This window comes from Lepidothrix coronata, unplaced genomic scaffold (assembly GCF_001604755.1).
Source record: "Lepidothrix coronata isolate B3197 unplaced genomic scaffold, Lepidothrix_coronata-1.0 Scaffold69, whole genome shotgun sequence".
NCBI classification, from domain to species: domain Eukaryota; kingdom Metazoa; phylum Chordata; class Aves; order Passeriformes; family Pipridae; genus Lepidothrix; species Lepidothrix coronata.
In genome coordinates, this window is record NW_016690249.1 from 846,216 (window position 1) to 868,010 (window position 21,795).

Here is a 21,795-nt window from a genome sequence, read left to right on the forward strand (position 1 = left end):
TGAATCATCTTCAGCTCTGTAAGAGGGGAGTGGTACAACTGCATTTGAATATCTCTTTACAGAATTAGCAGGTAGTCTTTGGAGTAATAATGAAGGAAATTCTAGTCTAAGATGAATATGCTTCATGTCCCTTAAAATGGAGTTTAGATGAAAACTGCTACAGTGGTGGGAATTGCACCACTGCTGCTAATACTGTTTCCACTTGTGTAGTTCTTTTGATTTCTCAGGGATTGTTAGTCTTCCTGTGAGGGTTTTTTTGTTTTTGATGTTTTCTAAGTGAAGGAAATGGATAAATTGACAACAGATTATGCCTAGAGTTTGTGGCACCTTAAGATTTTCTTTCAGTTCACTGAATTTCTGCCATGTGAGGGCCAACATGAAGCTCCTATAAGAGCCTTTCCATACCTATACTAGTTTTGCATTGCTTGATGTTTGGACATCTCTGTGTTACTGAAGTGGGGAGTCATGGACAGTGTGATGTAGGTGAACTGATGCTACATTGTTTAGGGAAATTTGGACTTTCAGTCTGTCTTGGCCCTTTTGCTGCTGGGGAAGCAGCACAGTAACTGATGGAGAAAAGAAAGGAAACATTGGTAGAGGAACCAGGTAAGGTTTTGGGAGAGTAGTGGGAGCCTGTGAAGCAGTACTGTTCTGAAGGGATAGAAGAGTGACAAACCAAACATATCATGTGCATCTGATAGTAAATGTAAACCATAACTAATAGACAATTGTTCTGAGAAGACAGAAGCAGAAATTTGATCTCTGTTTTTCAAGTGGACATTATAGGGCAAGAACAGCCCCATTTGTACTCCTGTCCTCCATTGTTTTCTCTGCTGTACAGTGGCACAGCAAATGCTGTTGTTAATCTACTCCACTTAGAGTAGGAGCAAAAAATGCTTCTGGAGGCTGGAGAGTCAGTAGCTCAAAACTTGAAGCTTCTTGCCAGGAGCAGTTGTCTTCTCAGTACCTGTGCACTCTGAAGTAGTGTTCAAAGTGCGGCAAAGAGAAGGAAGCTCAAGGTCTCCTAGCATTCAGAGGTTTAGCAGCATTTGGGATTGCTTGAGATTTGGCTGCAGAACATGTAGCTTTTGAAGGGTGCAATTCCAGATTTGTTTATTTGCCAGAATCCCAGCTACCTAACTTAAACTGTGCAGTTAAGATTTTGTATTGTGTGATGCAGTTGCATAGCTTCCCATAGAGATGTGGACTTGAGAAAAGTATGCATATGCACATATGGTGGAAATTCAAACAGAAGGATGTTCAGCTGTAATAAATAGAATTGAAAAAACAGGAGGGATTGCAGAGAATCTGTGGAGTCTGGCAAGACTGAAGCATGAAAGGTGCTAAAACTTGCATTGGTCTAGCAAATGGTAGTTCTCCTTAAAATAGTAGAAATAGGTCCATTTTAGTTATACAGGTTAGTTCTTAAGCACTCTCAATAACTGATTCCTTTTTTCTTGAGCAAAAAAATAATCATAGAAATGAATTTTTCAAATATATCACATCAGGAACATAAACTTTTAAGACTTTAAGGGTTTTTGCAGTACTGTGAAAGATTTTTGTTAAAGAAATGTGAAAATATTCCAAATCTGTAAAAGTTGACTTTTTAGTAAGATCTACTCGTCAATTGTAACAAAACTTTGCTAATAGTTTTATTTGTCTGAGCCTGTGTTCTGGTTTATAAACAAATAAGTCTTTAGCCAACAAATTTTACCCACTTTTAATGAAATTGACTCTAACTCTTCTGCAAGAGCAGTAGAGCAATACAACTAATAATGTTGCCAAATTGAAATTTATTAGAGCCTATTGTATGAATGATGTGATGACTTGTCACGGTAATTACAGTAAAGGTAGCATGTTGAACAAATTCAGTAGTGGGAGAGAGAGATTTACTTTGAAGCCCTTGGTGACCTCCAGTGCCTGCTGGGTTGCTCTGACATCACAAAATGTGTCCTTTTCCTGATCTCGTAGTTAATGAGAAATCCTGGAAATGGAGGGATTGCAATGATGCTCTGTGAAGTGAAGCTTTTCATACAGAACATCTGCTCATTAAAAAACAACAACAAAGAAACCCCAAAACCTGACAAAAACAAAATAGCAACACATGAAAACCAGGGAAGACTTTTCCATGTTTTTGTATTCCTAAGAGATATTATGAAAACTATGCCAAAAATAGACTGGTAAAGCACTGCCCTGCTTTATAACATGGGTGTAGTTTAGTGATGGTTTTCTGTAACCATTACACAATTATGTAATTTGGGATGTCAGAACAGATCAGTATGAATTTAGAGGTGAAGGAGAACATAAAAGAACAAAAAGGCTTGTATCCAGTTTCTAGCATGGTAAGTACATGAGATTGGCCTACTTTTTGCATTAGGTAGCTTGCTTGGGGCTTCAGTTGGATGTGGGACCAGAACTGAAATTGCTAAGGTTGCTGTGCTGCTGTACAGCTCTGTGCTGTGTTGTGAAATGCTGAAGGGGAAACGAGAGAGGGAGAAGGGTGGTTTTCAGTATTCCTGTGGGATCCTCGAATGACTTTCCAAAGGCTCTGTGACTTGTGCGTCCCTGTGTTACAGGATAATTCTGTACTTAATGGCATTTTGAGGATTCATTTATGCATCAGTGCAGCACTGGGACCTTAGAAGTTTATTGCTGAGAAGTGTAAAGACAAATTATGTGTATTGAAATTGATAGCTGATGAAACAGGAATTTTGATTTTATGTCTGAATTACAGAAATCTATTGATATGTGCAACTCTTCAACATACAGTCATGCTGCATGCTGCTGTGTAGTCCTCCCAGTGATGGTCTTCATCTTGGATCCTTGGCTTGCTCTTTGCTTTCATCTGCACCTTCTTTTAAAGAGCCCTGAGTTATTTTTTTTGTTGTGATAGTCACAAAATATTTTGTTTCTCCCCCTCTACACTGTATTCTAATTTAATTTTCTTTTATACCTGTAAAAGCATAAAAGCCACTAGACAAACTCTTGAGCTGAATGGTGGCACAAGTGAGTTAATAAATAGTCCTCCCCTGCTTTTTTACTTCTTTTGTAGATCCATCCTTACTAATTGCATCATGATTAAATTCAGCCTTCATTTGGACTGTATTTATATGTGCTTTATAAGTTGTTTGTGCTCTGATGTACAGAAGTGTAGAATTTGGTTTTGTATGTGAAACCAGATGGACTCAGTTTTGTGGTCTGTCTTCGGAAGTTTGTTTGCCAAGCTGACTGAAGAGGTTCTGCTCTTTGAGAGACCAGAGATATAAAGAATCTGAAAATAGGATATTTTGGTGAACTTTCTTCATGGAATCATTCTGGTGAGAATGCACGATGTAGGTATTAATTCAAATAATAACTAGAGAAGTTGTTTCGCTGCTTTAGTTCAGCAGCATTTATATGAATATACTGGAAGAAGGGGGATGAGATTTAAATTGACAAGGTTGAGAGGAAAAAGGAATGATAGCAATTTTAGCAAAGGTGTCAAAAGTCACTTGAGGTGGTTTTCTAGAAAAACACGGTGTAACTGACGCAGCTATACTTGTTTCTGTTTAATGCCCTTGGTTGAAAACATGTTTATTGATGTTTAGAAGTTTTGTATGTGCCTTTCTACAGGAAAGCATTTGGAACTGAAAATATAGACTTAGTGTAGACAGTGCTAGCAGACATTGTTTATTTTTTGGGGTTTAGAAAGTATGTTTGCTGCTTTTCAACATCACAGTATATAGATTATTTTAATTCTTATAAAAAATTATTATTCTTTTATTCAACTTTATTTTGGGAAGTTTGATAAGATTATAATGGAAAAGCTGTAAGAATACCTGGTAGGATTCTAAAGCATAGTTCCCATTTAAACAGGTTTTCAATTGATCCAAATGTAAAACTAACACTGGAATTTACACTTTATATTATGAGTTGGATATTTTTTGAGACCAACAACATAATATTTTGAATCATTGGCCATTAAGAATGTGGCTTCCTAATTCTGGCATATTTGCATGGTGATTGTTGCAGAATAAGTTATCTACAAAGACTGAAAAATAAAAAAAAGATTAAATATTACAGAACTAATAGTAATATTACACTCTCTCACTTAATTCAGTCATTTATTCTGGCCTAATTTTTTTTAATTATTTTGTTGGAAGAAAAGTGTATGCAGAAAATGGAACGTTTTATGTCAGATAAAAACTTCTATGCTTTTGAAAAAGTTTTAAGAACTGCAGCTTCACACAGATGTAAGGAATTTAAGCATGGCTTGGACCTTAAGCTTCAAATTATCTGACAGTATTTGCTAGTTTTGACCACACATTACTGAAATTTGTTGTAATTCTTTGATTAGTTTATTCTAACTGGTGACTGTGGAGCCTTGGTATTTTTCTGTACTTAGAAAACAACTTGAAGGAGGAAGGATCTTTTAAAATTGTAACCAAAATTTAAATCACTTTTTTACCAGTGGGGAAAGTCTTGGATTACATCTTCATGTTTGTAGCATCACAGAGAAGTAAAACAGGCTTTCATAGTAAAGGGTCTATCTTTGCAAATCAAAGCTGTTTTCTCATATACAATGTTTTTGTCAAAGTTATGTAACAGTAATTTAATCTTAGCAGGCTTTGATTCTGATACTGAATTGTGACATCAAAAAATGGAACTTGAGCCATTACTGTTTGTAATTCTACATCATAAACCAGGTCAGCTGTAGCAGATTCCTGGGTTTGACTCCTTTTACTTGGATAAACTAAAACACCTACTAGTTAAAGTGGAGCTCTTTCTTTAAAGTGAAGCTACATTTTAAAATTTTGATGTTTATAAATAACTTTTAGAGATGAAAACTGTCATTAACTAAATAACTTCTAGGTCCAAAACTGGTCTGTGAAAACTTGTAGATTGCATTTAGAAATAAGAAGCATCACTGTGCTGTAGGAGTTGTTTATAGGTGAAAGTAGCAAGAGTTTAGCCAGAATGGTATGGATGGGATTTTGGGAACTCTCTCAGTTGCTGTAGAAAATGCTGAGGTTATCTTCCAGAAGGTGTGTTTCTTTGCGCTTGCATGCTTCAAAACTAATGCCATGTCCTTCCCTTGTCGCCTAGTTCACACAATATTTAGGTGTGGTAGAGGTGTGCACATGTCATGGCTGGTTTTAGCAGTGGGAAAATGTGGATCTTGTAGTTCTTTGAAATTACGTGCTTTTAGCAAGATGTTACAAATTCTTTTGCATGCTCTCACAGTTGTTTGACTTCTGAGCTCTATCATTATTTGGACAAATTCTACTCAGCTCTTTACCACCTCTGTCATTTTCTCCAGTTTCGGTGCAGTTTTGGCTGAAGGGTTACATGCCAGATTTTATCTAGAGGAACACCATTCTCTTAGGTATTCTTGTACCTAAATTCACATAAGTCCAGAATATTACCTTTTGAGTTTAAACGTGTCAGTTATGTGTTTTCGGTTTGTATAATGCAGCTTACCATTTGTTTTGCTGTATTACTGTACATCTTAGCAAGTTTTCCAAAACTGTGATTAAGGAGTTTTAAAATTCTTATGAGCTTTTTACCCATATAAATGTGTTATACTTCACCAGTCTGCATATTTGGTTCCTTGAATATTCAGAAACATACACATGTACGATGACAAAGAACGTTGTAAAGATGACATCATAAGGTGGTTAGTGGTTAACATTTACTGAGTTGTTAAAGGTAGCATATTCATACTATTTCCTTTTTAACCTGTGCATCCTCTTTAATTTTACAACTTTTAGAATCTTCTTTTTCAGTACTTTGAAATACATTAGTAATATGATACGTGGTAGAAATATTCAAATAAAGGTCTTAAAAACAAATTAAGAGAAAAGAAGACTTTTCAAATACTTTACTTCCCTAAGTTAGTATTCACACTTCTTTTCTAATTTGCACTAACTTACTTTCTGTGATGCCACTTTACTTAAGTTGGTAAAAATTGATATTGGTAGTTTAAGTAACAGCTGTTATACTTGGTCATTTTAAAACTACCTAAACCCGAAGTGGTCTCATATAATTTTCTTTAAAGGAACATCATGGGTTATCTTAATAGTATCCCTTCTTTATTGGGATTGTTTATTTTTATGATGGCTTATTTTATCTCATTTGTTTAGACACTTGTGAGAGGTACTCTGAAGATTACATAATAAACTGAAATCTGTCATTTAATAATCAAGCTTTTCAGAGTGTTCATGTAATAATTGGTTTTATTTCTTGGCTTAATTTGTTTTTTCTTCTGCTAATGTAATTTGTAATTGGCTGTCCAATAATAAGCCTTTTGAGCTCAAATTGGGATTTTCTTTTTCTAACCCTCCCTACCCCAAAGCAAACAAAAAGCTCACCTCAAAATGAACACCACCACACCAAAATACGAAACCGACTGCACAGATTTTAATAGAATTTAGAAACTGATTATATGCTATATTTTCTTTACTAACAAGTACTGGATGTTTGACCATCATTCTACTTCTATTTTTTTTTTTTTCTGTGGTACCAAATTAAATCTCATTATTAAACATGCTACATAAATGAAATAGGTAATTAAAACAGAAGTTCACAAAACCCCTGAACTTAGAGGTCTATTTGAAATAGAGGCAGGGATGGCTTCTTTAGTAGGAATCATTTTTGCTCCTTTAATTTGAAATAGCTAGTGAGTTTGAGATGAATTCTCTAAAGTCATGGAGGAACAATCCGTGCAGCTGTGGCAAAGCTTTCTCAGTGTCAAGTCTCTAACTTTGTACTGTAATGCTTATGGAAGCCTTTTGCAAAGTGTTTGTATGAACTCATATACCAGCTGTTCATATGGAAAGCCTTGCTTATACTACTTCAGACATGAGCTAAAAGCACATTTCAATTTGTTCATGCTAAACAGCTTCCAGTATTCTTGGTTCTTGTCAACAAGCTGTATGTACCTTAAAAACATCCCCTGCACTCAGCAGGCTTGCCTAGGAAGTTTTTTCTACCAAATAGGTACTGTTCATCCCTTCTAATTTAAAATAAAAATTTAATTTATGTTGTTTTTTTTATTTTTTTTTAACAGACACCAAATCCTTCTGCAAGCGAGTTTATTCCTAAAGGAGGATCAACCTCTAGGCTGAGTAATGTATCCCAGTCAAGTATGTCTGCCTTCTCTCAAGCCTTGTTCTCTCACCCCTCTATGGGAGGTCCTGCTACTGCTGGGCTAGCACCAGGTAAGTTGAGAGTAATGATTTGTAGTACAGTGGCTTCTTTTGTCTAACACAACCCTATATATATATATATAGATCAGATTTATCGAGTATAAATGTAGCCACCTCCTCCTTTAGCTCTTAAATTTAAGACAGTCTTCAAAAAGTAGAGGAACTCTGGGTTTATCTTCCAGTAGCGTGGAAATCACATTGCAGGCTGTGAAATCTGCTCAGCCACAGCAGCACTGAAATTAACAGCCTGACTTACTCTGCTCTTTTTGGGAAGAAGGGGTGCTGAGTTACACATACTGTGTTCTATGTGGTCCTTGCCAGAGCAGTACCTGAAGATGATTTAAACTACCGTAGTCTACAATGAATATGTTCTCAGATTACCATACACTGATCTGCTCTTTTGATTTGTTTCTAGACTATGTAATCTAGAATTAATTATTTTCAATATTAATTGAAATTGAATTATTACTTCAATATTAATTGGATTATTAATTCAATATTAAGTATATATGAGAACTTAAAAATCTGGATTAAAAACAAAGTTGAAGGCAAGTTTACTCTAAAATAGCTTGCCTTGTGAAATAGCGTTAATTTTTGTTGTATCTGTCACATTTAAGGACATTTTACGTTCATTTCCCAAATTTAAAACTCTTACTGAAATGTGTTCCATACAGTTGTATAATTGAGTGGCAGATTTTTTTTTTTTTACGTTTCAAAAGTTCAAGCCCTTCATGCATCTTTTAGTCCTCTCATCTTAAAAAGTTAATTCTACTACTTTTATTTGAATAAAATTAAATAGTTTTAATGTACAGCCATCAGCAGATCTGAATATTACACATTGCAGATTCTTTAGTGAGTTTCTGTATGTAGTCAAACCTTTGGCAGTCTCTGGTGACTGACAGGAAGCGTTAGGTAGCTGCCAAAAGGCAGAAGGACAAATGTTGTAAATTATTTTTTAAACCAGTATTGGCAATAAGCATTTGTTAAACTGAACTTCAGTCTTCCTGATGCCAGGGAATCAATCTCAGTGTCCACATGAAAGAAGCCAGCCCTTAGCTTGCATGTAAGAACTGTCAGAACAGGCTAGGAAAGCGATTGATGCTTCTGCTGACGAAATGAACGTGTTGTGGTACTGTGTCTGATTGATACTATATTGTGCTGTACCGTCTTATTGGAAAACTGTTGTGTTTATATGCCTCTCAGCCTTGTCACCTGGATTGAAAAGTGTATAAAGGATTAAATAGAATACAGTAAAATGATCTACTTTTGGAAAGTGTCCAGTGGGGTCTCAGAGGGATCCTTCACAGTCCAATTTCTTTACTATCTGTAAGTAATACTTGAAAGGATAAGTAACACTGAAAGAAGTTCACCAACAATTTGAGCTCCTAGAAATATAGATACCAATGCTGCATACTTTCTAGCCTCAGATACTATTGTTTGTTTATGGACAAGAGGGATGGGGGAGTATTCGTAAGAGCTAACTTCAGGCAAAGTTGGCTTGTTTCCCTGCTCTTCCTGTATAATTAAAAAACAAATGTAGTTCAGAGTAGGGATCTGGGTTGGGTGCTCTGAATTTCTTTAGAAGCTTTTTTTCTCTCACTGAGTGCAGAGTTCTCTGAACCTAAATGTCCAATGTAAATACTACTCATAGACATTTATTTTTATTTAAATGTCAACATTAAAGTTGTCAACAGTATACATCCACAAAAACTTCTGTTACCTCAAGGTCAGTTAGGAGGTGCTCTTTCTAAAAGATTAGGCTCTTAAATAAGAAAGCAGTATTTATGTGTGGGGAAATGTCACCACTTAGATCATGCTGGATAACAGAATAAAAATGAAATTTAAATATATTCTGAAATTGTGATGAAAAAATTTTGTTGAGATCTGTTAGCTTTCAATAAGTGAAAACAAATTCAAATGAAACCCATATAAAGAGTTTATAAGAACTTTCCTTTGAATAAAGATGTCTCCTTCCAGTTAAGGGGTTCATATTTCCAATAGAATAATTTTGAGGGATTAAATGTTTGCATGAGATTAAGGTTGTTTATAGTAGTTTACAGGGTACTGGAGGAAATTAAGATTTCATAAGAAATACGGAAATGTAGTAAGAATAATTTTAGTTCCATAGTTTTATTCACCCATAACAAAGTTGGTAAATTATGAGAACAGTCCTTTGATTTCCCTCTTGATGATGGAAAAATGTAAGCTCTTTCACATATCTAATTTCTGAGATTTCCCTAAAGGTAGGTGGAAATCAAAACCACTTTTCACATGTGGTACTTCATACATAACTCAATTGTCCTTGGAAAATATTTGTTCTGCCTGTCTTATCAACAGTACTGCAGAAATAACTGAAAAAAAAAAAAAAGACAAGTGAAACATAAAATACTTTAGTAGATAACTTGTTGTATCCACACCTGACATATCTATTAGGGTGTAGCATGGAAGAAGGTTACTCCTACATTGACACATGTTTACTTAGATAAGCACTTTCTAGTGTAGTCTCAACAGTCTTCATCTTGGTAGCCTTTAATGGAACATGTAAACATAGTGATATAAAAGGCAATTTACACAAACAGTGGGAGAAAATTGTTGCATTGAAGAGCTTTGAATCAATCTCCTTCACCATCTCCAAACTCTCTTTCCATAAACTCCCATGAATAACACCATATTGTTCCTTCCCTTTCCTTGATACCAAACATACCCTATTTGTCATTTGTGTTGGAAATTTAGTTAGTTGACAGTCTTTAAATAGCACTTTTGCTAACAAGCTTATCTTACCCAGTTCTGTGTAGCTGTTTTAGAGTATTAATGCCATTAAACTATGCAACACAGTGTATGGAAGAAATTTATTAATGTCATTGGAACTGTTAAGACATCATTGCTATGTTAAACTTGATAGAGAACAGATGTCTAGCCCCCAGCAGTGAAAATCTGTATTGCTTGGGTTTGCTTAAGCTATGTTATAGCTAAGGAGTGATGCCTTTGTCATTGATGGAAGTGACAGCAAATTGCTGTTGCTTTTATATTTAGTCCAAGTCAGGTTCTGAGCTTATGCAGAATGTAAGAGATGCTATTTCTGCTGGCAGTCTGAACCTACAGGCTTAGGAGCCAGGAGTGCAAAGGTGTTGCGCTTATGTTTGGTTGTCACATCTCTTAGTGATGAGCTGCAAGAGTGTAGTTCTCAGAGCTCCTGACTCCAGTTGGAGATGGAGCACCTTCAGCTGAGGTGGTTTGAGTGGTCTAAGGCCCCAAGAGCTTGTTCCATCCTCCTGGATCAAATATAGTGCAGAGCAAGTTGTGCAGCCATTCCAGAATAATGGAAGAAAGAAAGAAGGCAAAGAGACTGTAAAATTAAAACTGAGGAGGAAGAACTGATGACTCAGATTGTTTAGGGAATGAAGCACATTTAATTAACTTGAAAATACGCAGTTGTAGTGCTAGTGACCTGATAGAAAGCTTACAATAAAAAGAAATATCTAACAAATTTAAGGATGCTGCTTTAAGTTCTTTGAAATAATGTGATTTTATTATTTGCTTTGACTTGTCATTCCTCAACGTTTACCTAATAGTCTAGAGTATCTCTAAAGTACAGAACATTAAAATGATAATATGTTAAATGCTTAATTTTTGACCTCTGAATGTGTTACAAGCCTTAGAGGTATAGGGATATGGTTGTAAATGGGTAAATTTGTAGGCAAAACTTGGAGGTTTTTTATGTTGTAGGCCAGCTGATTTGCATACACATGAGCTTAAGTTCACTAAGTTGTGAAGTCTCATTGAATCTAATAATTGTAGACACTGAGACATTGAGTTCATGCTTTAATACCCTTTCATCCTGTTTCTATATGAATTCTCAGATTCAAAATAGAGTCTAGCTTTAATTCAAATACATTGCCTGCTACAAAATTTTATTAGAAGCATTAATCTCATAAAGTATCTTTGAACCCCATCTCAAATGAATTTCAAAGTCTACCATTTCCCTTTTCTCAGTCACAATGAAACTTCAAAAATAAGAGAAACAATGAAAGAAGTGAATATATAAGAATAAAGAGGGATATGAAATACGATCTCTCTTTGCCAAAAATGAAAATAGTGGCAAGAGCTCCAGATATGTGTAGGTATCCTCTACAGTCACTGTGAATCTTGTGGAAACACCTTCAAATCCCACAACCATTTCCATGTTCGTATGACACTGTCATAGCTGCATACCATGACCTCTCTTTACATGTAAATGTTTGTGGAGTGAAAGAAGCCTTTTCTCCCTACAGTTCATCTTTTAAGATAGTATTTGACTTCTTCATGAAGTGTATTAGGATTCCCCAAGACAAGGAGTGGAGAGCCACCTTTGCTAGTAGCAAAGCCTCAGGAAGGACAATTTGAAGCAAGCTTTTTGGTGTCTTTAGTTCTCCTGTTGGTGTTTGAGTTTTAATACAGGGGAATGTTGAACCCTCTCACGGGGAAAGCTTAATGTTGTTTGTCAGGATCACTGGTACAATATGTGTATATAAAGAAGTAAATCATAATTTGATTATTCAAAACCTGTTTTTTCTTAACCCCTTAAGTGAATAGGTATTTATATAAATTGTGCTATTCAAAACAGCTTGTCTAATTCCGTGAGGTGTGGTTCCATATTCACCACGTTGTTACTATTGTGTGTTCAGGATCATCTTTTTCCTTGAGTATGAGCCAGTAGGAATACATATTCACTTTTTAATACAGCTATTTTCCTTTATTTTCCTCTAATTCTATTTTGTTTTGATTAAATATTAATATTAACGTGCTTTTAACTGATTGAAATACTAACTGGTGATATCTACTTGAGTTTGTGCCCTCAGTTATTTGCTTCCCTAAGTACTTAACTATGTATGAGTTTTGCTTAATTAAAAGTTTTTTCCTTTTTTTTGGTGTGATATTGGAGTTTTAATATTTATTTAGATTCTGCAGAATGTAGTGCAAGTCTCTCAGAAGAGTCTGTTGCCTTCAGTATTTGTTGTCTCAGCCTGTCTGTACCCACTGCAGCATTAACAACAAAATTCTTGCAGCGTGTGTAGTGTATTTTTCTTGTGGTATGAAAGTGAACTGTAGTCAAGCTTCTTTCATATCTCTAACTTACTACCCATATTGGAAAATGAGAAGCCCAAATGTGCTGCCCACAAGATAATTTTCATTGGACTCTCAATGTCCTTCCAAAATCAGACCTAAATGAGACTGGAAGGGTGTTTGAAAGGATTTTTGTAATGCTCTCATCCTTTTATTTCAATCTTGCATTAATACCCGTGCAAAGACATTCAAGGATTTATATTTGTAACTGTTCTTTGGCAGGAATAAATTTTTTTAAGAAGTAAATCTTACAGTGGAAATCATTTGAAACTGTATCAGTAAAAACCACTAGAGATCTTTTTTCTTCTGAGAAACTTGCAGTAGAAGGTCACAGTATAATTTTAGTGAGTTGCAAGTCTTCACTTTAATTTTTTAAAAATAATATTTACTGTATACTGTCTTACACGTATAGCGTTTTTTTAAGTAGAGAAGTCTTCAGTTAATTTTTCATCAGTATATATGGAGACTACTGGGTTCTTATTTCATGATCCCTGCAGTTGAGTGTTTTTTTGAAACACGTTTCTTGAAGCCAGTTATTCCTGTCTTGGTTGAGATTATATGCTTGCGAGGACTTCAGTCAATACTATTTAATTGGAATAGAGTGGAAAAGGTATGCAGTAACTTTCCCTAGATGAAGAAAAGCCCTTGAACATGTAGAGTTGCTTCAGTTTTACGGCCTTTAATTAGTCATCTCTCAACTTTTAATGCTAACACGTTGTGTCCTTTGGAATTGATCTTTTCCCCCAGTGTATCGAAGCTTTACTAAGTCACTGGAGGCAACTTTTACCTTAATGAAAGTATATTTTCTTTTGTAGCTAAAAGATAAACTGGTGCTATCAAAATGTATAATGTTTACAGTCATACAGTTAATTTGTAAACAGATTTTTAGGAGACTACTTATATTACCATTTAGAAGTGCCTATTATAATTCACATTTTGAGTTAGTACACTAATCAGCAAGCAATTATTCTACAATATTGCTTATCTACAAGGTAGATACTGGCCCAGAAGAGTGTAGACTATGTATTTTTCATATTCTTATATTTTACATTTTTATAGAAAGAATAAATGACTGCAGAGACCCAACCAAAGAGAAAGGCATAAGATTTTTCCACAGTTTACATTTAAGAACATCTTGTTTATTTTGTTGGAACTATTCACTTTCAGGAACAAAAGAAAGAAATGTGGTGAATTAATAAGCATGGTTTCTGAGATGTCAAAGTAGTAAATGAGTGGAGCTAAATGAAAAGTTACAAATATTCTGTAAATAACATTAGGATAATACAGCTTCAAAATAATTTCCCCCAAACTACTGGTTAACTTGTTAATACTGAAATTGTTATTTGCTTTTGTTGTTTGTATTAAAAAAGAAAAAATAAAATGCAGGAGGGATGTGAGTACTTCAGAGACAAGACACTAGTGCGAAATGACTCCTACACATTACTAATGATGCATAGTGAGAACTCTGCATGCAGTAACTCATGACCGAAGTAACGTAACTAGTTTTTGTAACTAAAAAGTGTGTATGCAAAAAAAATTGCTCTTGCTTTTATTAGTCGGATATTTGCTTTAATTACTCTGGTTACCAGAGATTAAGGAATTAATTTAAGCAAATATCTGAGTAATAGCTAACAAAATTCTTATTTAGAGAAGAATTCTCAGCTGTCAATATAAACATAAAAGTTGTGTGTCTTCTGTCCTTTCAAAAAAAGAATTTAGTATGACTAATATAATTTTAATTGTAAAGAAGTAAAAGTACATCCCAATCTGAACTGAGCAACACTAAATTTCAAAGATGCTCTCCTTGGTGTTAATTTGAACACCTGAATATCACAGATCTTTGCTAGGAAGTAACTCTGCAAGAAATTTTTTTGAAGGATAATCTCTTCCTCAGCAGCATCGTGTAATGTCTGTTTGATACCTAAATTTTTATAAATATGCAGATCTGAGAATTCTGAATGCAGTAACTTGAAGTAACTAAAGTTTTTGGTAACTAAAAGGTGTGTATGCAAAAAAGTTGCCCTTGTTTTTCCCACTGATACACTTTGTTTAGAAGTAGAGTTTCTCCGGTTTCAGTTGAGTTGCCCCTCTAATGTTGAAGGTGAATGCTACTCAATAAAATAATTTCAACTAAATTAGAAAATCTCAGCACAAATGTCTAATAGACTTCATATCATGAAATGTTACCTACTTTTACGTATCAAATAGAACTTTTGGGGGATGACTTGAATATAATAATTACAGGAAAATAGATAATTACTCCCCTGAAATTATTAAAAATAGCATATTGTATATTGTTTATTTGTGTGCTGTTATTACTGGAGATATTCATAGCTGTGGAGTTAGTTCTAATAAAAGGTACATAAGTAAATAATTAGGTGAAGTGAGTTACAGCTTAGCAAACTCCGTTGACTGCTCATGTAGCTGTTAAGTGAACACTCATACAGTCATTAATATTTTATCTTTTTGCAGTGTAATAAACTGTCTTCTAGATACAACATTATTTTGACTTGTCTCACCCCTTCAACTACTTCTAAGTTTTTAATTTCAGTTCTTCATGTGTATATCATAAGCTGTCAAACTCTGTCTCTCTGAACTAAGCAGAGATTTTTGGGAAAATATATCTGTCCAGTCATGCTTTTACTATTTTACCTCTTAAAGATTTGTATATCTATATGAAGAGTTAAGTGTCTCACCTGCTCAGAATATTGTTGGTAGTGAGGGCTGTTTTTCTCAAATTGCTAAATATTCATAATGACAGATTTGATCAAGAATATCTTCTTCTGTTTTCTTAAGGAATGTCACTGTCAGCAGGATCTTCTCCTCTTCATTCTCCCAAAATAACTCCTCATACATCTCCTGCTCCTCGAAGAAGAAGTCATACTCCTAACCCAGCAAACTATATGGTGCCTACTAGTGCCTCTGCGTCTGTCGCTAATGCTGTCTCTCAGCCTCCATCTACTGGCCAGGTGATCCAGAAGGAAACAGTGGGTGGAACAACATACTTCTACACTGATACAACTCCAGCACCTCTCACAGGAATGGTATGTTTGCTTTTAATACAGAAATGTATGGAGTTTCCAAATGCTGAATTGGTTTATGCTAAAGAGATTATTCTTAATGTTCTGAACCCTGTATTCTGGATGAAGATTAGGCCTTTTAATTGTTGAAATTCTTTGCTAAAATCACTGAAATTTAAGGAACAGAGAATTTTTAATGTATTTTTTCGTTTACCACTGTGTATACTTTTGTGGGGGTTTTATTTTTTTTTTTTATACAGCAATAGAAAGAAAGCATTTTGTGTGTCTCAGTGGATACATACATAGTGAGAATATCAAAAAGTCAGATTTTTTTTTTTTCTGATAGGTTAAATAGTTCTTACATTTACAGTGGCAGGGGAAAGGCGGTTACAAAAATGTTAAAATACCTGTGGTAACCCACCCACCCACCCTTCCCCTTGAAATCATTAGAAGCGAGTATCACATAAAGTTGTAATCTGTATGACAGTATATTTGTAACTTCTACTGTACATGAAGACTTTATAGATCAGTAGTTTGAACTAAAAGGGTGACAAAACTCTTCATCTACCCTATCATTAAGGATTTTAAACTGCTTCTTAAAATATTTTATTTTCAGGTATTTCCAAACTACCACATCTACCATCCAGCTGCGCCTCATGTTGCTTACATGCAGCCAAAAGCAAACGCACCTTCCTTCTTCATGGCAGATGAGCTCAGACAGGTAAGATGATAGAGAATTTAAAGGAAAATTGCATATCTTGGCAAAAACTAGAAAATTGGTAATGGTCGAAGAGAAGTAGACACTAAAAATCTGTGCAGTCAGTTTTACCTGTGGAGAATTTAAAAAAATCAAACCTTGTAATAGATGGAGTACAACAGAGGGTGGGAGAAGCTTACGACATGTATGACTGCAATCTAATCTGCATGCTGTGAGTTACTATTCAACCGAGTATTGTTACTAGGCATGAGCTCATTTATGTACTGTTCTTTTAAGCTGCAATCCTATTCAGTTTTAAAATCTCGCACTGAAATGAAAGTTTTTGCAGGTGTTAGTTTATGAGCCCTTCTCAGGGCTGGCTGTGAGTGTTACTTATTTCAACTTTTCTGTAGTAGGTGCCTTTGTCAATGTTGACTATAGCAAATGTTTTCTGCAGCTCCTTCCTTCAAGAATTTATGTATTTTGTCATTAACATTTTCAAGCTAGTGGTCTTCTGACTCTCTGCACCCTGGATACTTGCATCAATTCTCTGTTTTAGTACCGATAGCTAGTACTTCAAAGACAGTGTACTCTTAACTTACCAAAAACGGTGAGCTGAATTATAATGTTCAAAACTTTATTTATTCCTTCAGGAACTGATCAACAGACACTTAATAACCATGGCCCAGATGGATCAGGCTGATATTCCTGGTAAGTAAGTGTTTCTTATAAACTGTACTCTGATCATATTGTTCTGCAACTATGTGTATTCAACATCTTTCAAAAAACACCACCTCTTTTTATTTTTTCATGAAGCTTTAGTCATCAGCCTGAGCTATGGGTAACCAGATACAAAGTTTTTCAGAAACATGATTTCTCCCCCCTTCTGATTTTTCTGTGTTTTTACGCTCCGTAATGTAGAAATACTTCAAATTGCCAAGATAGGAAAAATCATTAAGGCAATAAAGCCTTGTGAAGAACAGTTTTGTATTACTTTGTACATATTATGTATTCCTTTAAATGATGTATATGTTTTTCAAAGGCTGTATGTAACTATCAAAGCAGTTTGTTTTGAAGTGCATTGGTTGGTATATTAGAGAAGGCTTTGTGCTAGTTGTCAGGCAAGAGAACCATATACTGTTCACTGTAATTTGGTTTTTGGGTAATTTACAATTGACTGTACTCAACTTTATTTAGATAGTTTTTGGTTGCAGTATCTTTTCTTCTCAAATGTGCGTATAATATAATGATACAGTTAAAAAAATGCAGTTTAGTGTTTTAATGCACATGAAGTACAAGTATATCTCTTCTTGCAAGGGTGATCTCTTAATCTGATTCTTAAACTTTCAACACCTCTCTCTCCCTGTTTTCTAAACCAGCATGTTAAAACACAAAAGACTGAGATTTCCTTTTTTTGTGATGAAAATGGGGTTCTTACTGTAGTATGAAGTCTGTAGAGGAATTGGTGCTTATTTATGAATCAGTGCAGGAAAAAAACCAAAGAAATGTCATTCAGAAGGGTGAACTTCTAAGGTAAATGAAAAATGGCAGGTGGAACTGTGCATCTATTCTGTTGATTTTTTTTTACTTGGTGTGACTGTTCTCCTGAAGATGTTTATTTTAGCTCTATTGAATCACTTCTAGGAACCTATATGTTGGTATTAAAGCAAAAATAGTAAATTTTAATTTTACACGCACCTAAAAGATGGTGTACATAATTTATGTATTAACTTAAAGTCAACTGAGGCCTAATGTGTTTCTGTGTACAAACTGATTTTAGCAGTTCCTGCAGAAGTGGATAGCTACCACAGTCTCTTCCCTTTGGAACCACTGCCACCGCCCAATCGGATACAGAAAACAAGCAACTTTGGGTACATTACATCATGCTATAAAGCTGTAAATAGTAAAGATGACCTGCCATATTGCCTTCGGAGGATACATGGTGAGAAAAATTGAGTTGTCCCAATAGGACTTGCATTCTTAAGCATACTAGTCGTATTTTAATGTCTGGTCACTTTTCAGTGGTTTCAGAAGAAAAGTTAGAGTAAAAAATTCTCATCTAAAACATGACACTTTAAACCGTGGGTTTTGGTTTTTTTCTAGGTTTTCGTCTTGTTAACACAAAGTGCATGATATTGGTTGACATGTGGAAAAAAATTCAGCACTCAAATATAGTAACTTTGCGTGAAGTGTTTACTACTAAAGCTTTTGGAGAACATTGTAAGTTTTTCTTTTTTCCTTTTTTTTTTTTTCCCCTAGCTGATGTGTTGATACTTTTTTCCAAATATGCTTGAGTTAACAAATGTCACTTTTCTGTTTTTAAGCTCTTGTGTTTGCATATGATTTTCATGCTGGAGGAGAGACTATGATGAGCAGACACTTCAATGACCCTAGTGCTGATTCCTATTTCACGAAACGGAAGTGGGGTAAGGAAAATACATTATCATACAATACTGTACACTGTTTCCAATACTTTAGTAAATATCTGGTCAGAAATAGTTGTTTGACTTAATTTTTTGGATAATCAGTTCTGCTATGTCATAAGTAAATTAGTATGAGAGAACTATTCTTTACCTTCTACTTGTAAAATTTTTTTTAAAATTAATAGACAAGTATAAAATTGATATCAGTGTGTAAGGCAATTACAGTCCTTTGAAATAGAAATAAGCTGAAACAGAACTGGGAGCCAGGAATTCAGTTGTCCTAATAGCAGGACTGTCACCTGGTAACACCTAAGATTTAATGGCGATGATTCCAAAGTTGTAAAAGACATGTAATGTCAATTTGATGTTCAGGTGTCGTACACTTCTATTTTTTTCATCACTAGGTATTATGAGGACTAATTAGACAGTATTTTATCTGATGATTTGAAATGTGAAGTATTAGACAAGACAAGGATTGAAAAATCCCTGTTACATATTCTTTTCAGACACCAACTTCACATGTAGGTCTGTTTTGTTTTTGTGGATTTTTTTGTTTGTTTGTTTTGGTTTTGTTTTGTTTTTGTTTGGTTGGTTTTTTGTTTGTTTGGTTGGGGTTTTTTTGGTGTTTATACTATGGCTTCAATGGAGTCACTATAGCTGCATTTACATTCATAAACCTGTCACAGCATGGTCTGTGGCTCAGCAAGTTGCCCAGTAGAGCTCATGTCCTTGTGGCTGGAGCCTCTTTCTCTCAAAAACAGTATGCTGCCAGTCATTCTGCCTATTAAGACCAGTTCATGACCCCTGCAGTCCCACAAACTGCAGTCAGGTCTTGCCTAAAACACAACAGGGCCGTGCTGAGAAAGAAAATGGTCTCAGCTGAACAGAATCACAGAAAGACTTAGAGTGGGAAGATACCCTCGAAGCTTCTTTGCCCCAACTTCCAGCCTGTTGCAGGACCAACCCTGAAATTAGATCCAGTGCTAGGTAGGGAGGACGAGAGGACTATGACTGGGCCTTGTTTTTTGTATTAGAATAAATCTTCCCTAAATGTCTTTAGGCTACCAGCATGTGAATAGAAGCAGAAGCTAAGGTTTGTTTCTTGTGCCTTTTGAAATTAGAGCCTTTAGCTGTGAATTCAATCTGTTTCAAAGGTTGAGATATAAAATTCTACTTGGCTATCTTTTAGATCAGAAGGTAATGAATTAGTAGTGTGTGAATACATTCAAAGACTTGTATACTGAATAATTCTCACTGGCTTTGCACTGAGCTGACCAGTATAACTGAAGTTGGAACTTGATTTCCACCACTGGTTTTGGTGGTAATATCTCAGACAGAGGAAACCTTAGTTTGACATGTCATATCCTGTGGCAAATCAAAAATGCAACTACAGATTCAATGAGCCTGATGTGGAACAAATTTGATGAGATCAACCTGGAAGATCTACTGCCAGGTTAATGACTGTTAGTTCAGGGCTAGACTTCTGAGTGTTTCCCAGTCATGGTTTTCAATTTCCATGTAAATCAGTCCTTGTTATGTCTTTGTACCTCTAGAGTATTATAGAAGAATGATATCTGTTCTAGATAAAATAATAGAAGTTATAATAAAATTCTTGGGAATACATTCTTTTGTCACACTGGAAAAATAATTAAATTTTGGTCCTATATTAAGGGCAGTCATGTCTCATTAATCTATTAAAGTTCTTTGAAGGAACACCTAATAGATAAGACCCTGGGTTTTCAGTGAAGTCCAACAGAGTCCTTAAAAGAACCTAAGTAACCATGAGATAAGAAAAAGTTCTCAGTTAGGATAATACCTGATTAGAAGATACGAAACAGTGAGGGTGAACAGTTGCTTTTCACAGTGAAGATCACTGGTGGGGTCTCACAAGAATATGTGCTGGGAGTTGTATTTCTTAACACATTCACTTGTTTGCACTGACAATAACTAATGGTCTGCCAAAGTTTGCTGGTAATACCAAATTGTTTGGATTGTTAAAAACAAAGGCCAATTGTGATGGATTGCAGAAGGATCTTACAAGGCTGGTGCTTCTAGCAATAATTCAGCAGGTGATGTAATATAAGCCAATGTGATCGAGGGGAAATATATAACTCTATCTTCAAACATAAAATAATGGCCTCTGTTGTGGCTGTTGCCACTCATTAATAGATCTGGGGCCATAGTTAAGTAGATTAAGGAAAATACTGTTGTCTTGCTGAATAGCAGTAAGTAGGAAACACATTGGTTTATATTATTAAGAAAAGAGTAAACAATGAAACGGAAGATACTGTATTCAAGATGTGGGTGCCTGATAGACTCCTATTTGCAGTTGTGGTCCTCCTTATTGTATTTTGAAGGGTGTAGAAGAACAGCAAAGAAGCTGAGAAGAGGTGACAGGGATGAACAAAGGCATGCAACAGTTGTATGAAGAACAGCGAAGTGGGATGCTACTTTTCATGCTTTTAAAAATGTGAAGGAATATAATGAGGTTAAAAATGACTGGAATATGTTAGGTGTCTGAAAAATATGCTGGGATAGAGAAGAAATGAGTAAAAGTAGTGTGCTGTTTCTTCCAGCCTAAAACTAAAGACTGACCAATGAAACTAGACCAGTAGCAAATTCAAAACCTGTGTAAAGATAATTAAGCAATGGAACTTTTTTACAGATTATTGTTGATGTTTGCCTGGATTTGAGGGGAAAGTGGTCTTACTCATGGAAGAGAAATACATGAGGACTATTTACTGCAAAGACACAATATCTACCTCAGAAGTTCTCTGGGCTGCAAATCATTGGAGGCTAATAGAATATTCTACTTATATTTATAGACTTAGGTATCCATTACAAGCTACTGTTCTGATTTTAGTGTGTATGTCTTTGAAACAGGCTAGTGGGCTATTGGGACCATTTATTTGGCCTACTACAACTTCCTTCTATAGGCAGGAATGGTCTGGGAAATTAGAAATAAGACATCAGTGTCTGCTCAGTCACATCAAAGTATTATTTAATTAAGATGAGCTGTTGCTACAGGACTTAAAGGGATATGTAGGGAAGATAACTGTCTCCTGCCTCATGGCACTTCTCATTATCTGCTCTTCCAATCTTCTTATTAGGTAAATTAGGGAAAAAGTCACCTGAAATCCCAAATTTTGCCAAATCTTTCTGCACATCTTTGCTTTGGCCTTTCTTTTTTGGTAACTGCTACTTTCTAGTCTGGTCCTCAGTAGAAGGAGCAATTTAAGAGAGAAAAATAAGATTGCATACCTATAACTTGATTTCTCAGAATTGCCTGCCTTCACGGATCCTTTCTCCATCCCCTCACAGAGTTTCTTGGCCGTCTGCCTGCCTAGAGGAGACTCCCAAGAGAA

At 35.3% G+C, this 21,795-nt stretch overlaps 1 protein-coding gene across 4 annotated transcripts in view; it reads left to right on the forward strand.

Moving 5' to 3' along the window:
* Positions 1-21,795, forward strand: part of PAN3 (PAN3 poly(A) specific ribonuclease subunit) — a 79,910-nt gene that overhangs the window by 36,076 nt on the left and 22,039 nt on the right. For all 4 annotated transcript variants that reach the window (XR_001875414.1, XM_017818556.1, XM_017818557.1 and 1 more), the window contains 7 exons: positions 7,049-7,199; positions 15,087-15,334; positions 15,927-16,031; positions 16,661-16,718; positions 17,788-17,949; positions 18,111-18,227; positions 18,332-18,433. Coding sequence is in view for 3 of the 4 variants with exons in the window: in XM_017818556.1 (XP_017674045.1) it covers positions 7,049-7,199; positions 15,087-15,334; positions 15,927-16,031; positions 16,661-16,718; positions 17,788-17,949; positions 18,111-18,227; positions 18,332-18,433 (943 nt within the window). In the remaining variant the exon portion in view is untranslated. The remainder of the gene's footprint in view (positions 1-7,048; positions 7,200-15,086; positions 15,335-15,926; positions 16,032-16,660; positions 16,719-17,787; positions 17,950-18,110; positions 18,228-18,331; positions 18,434-21,795) is intronic.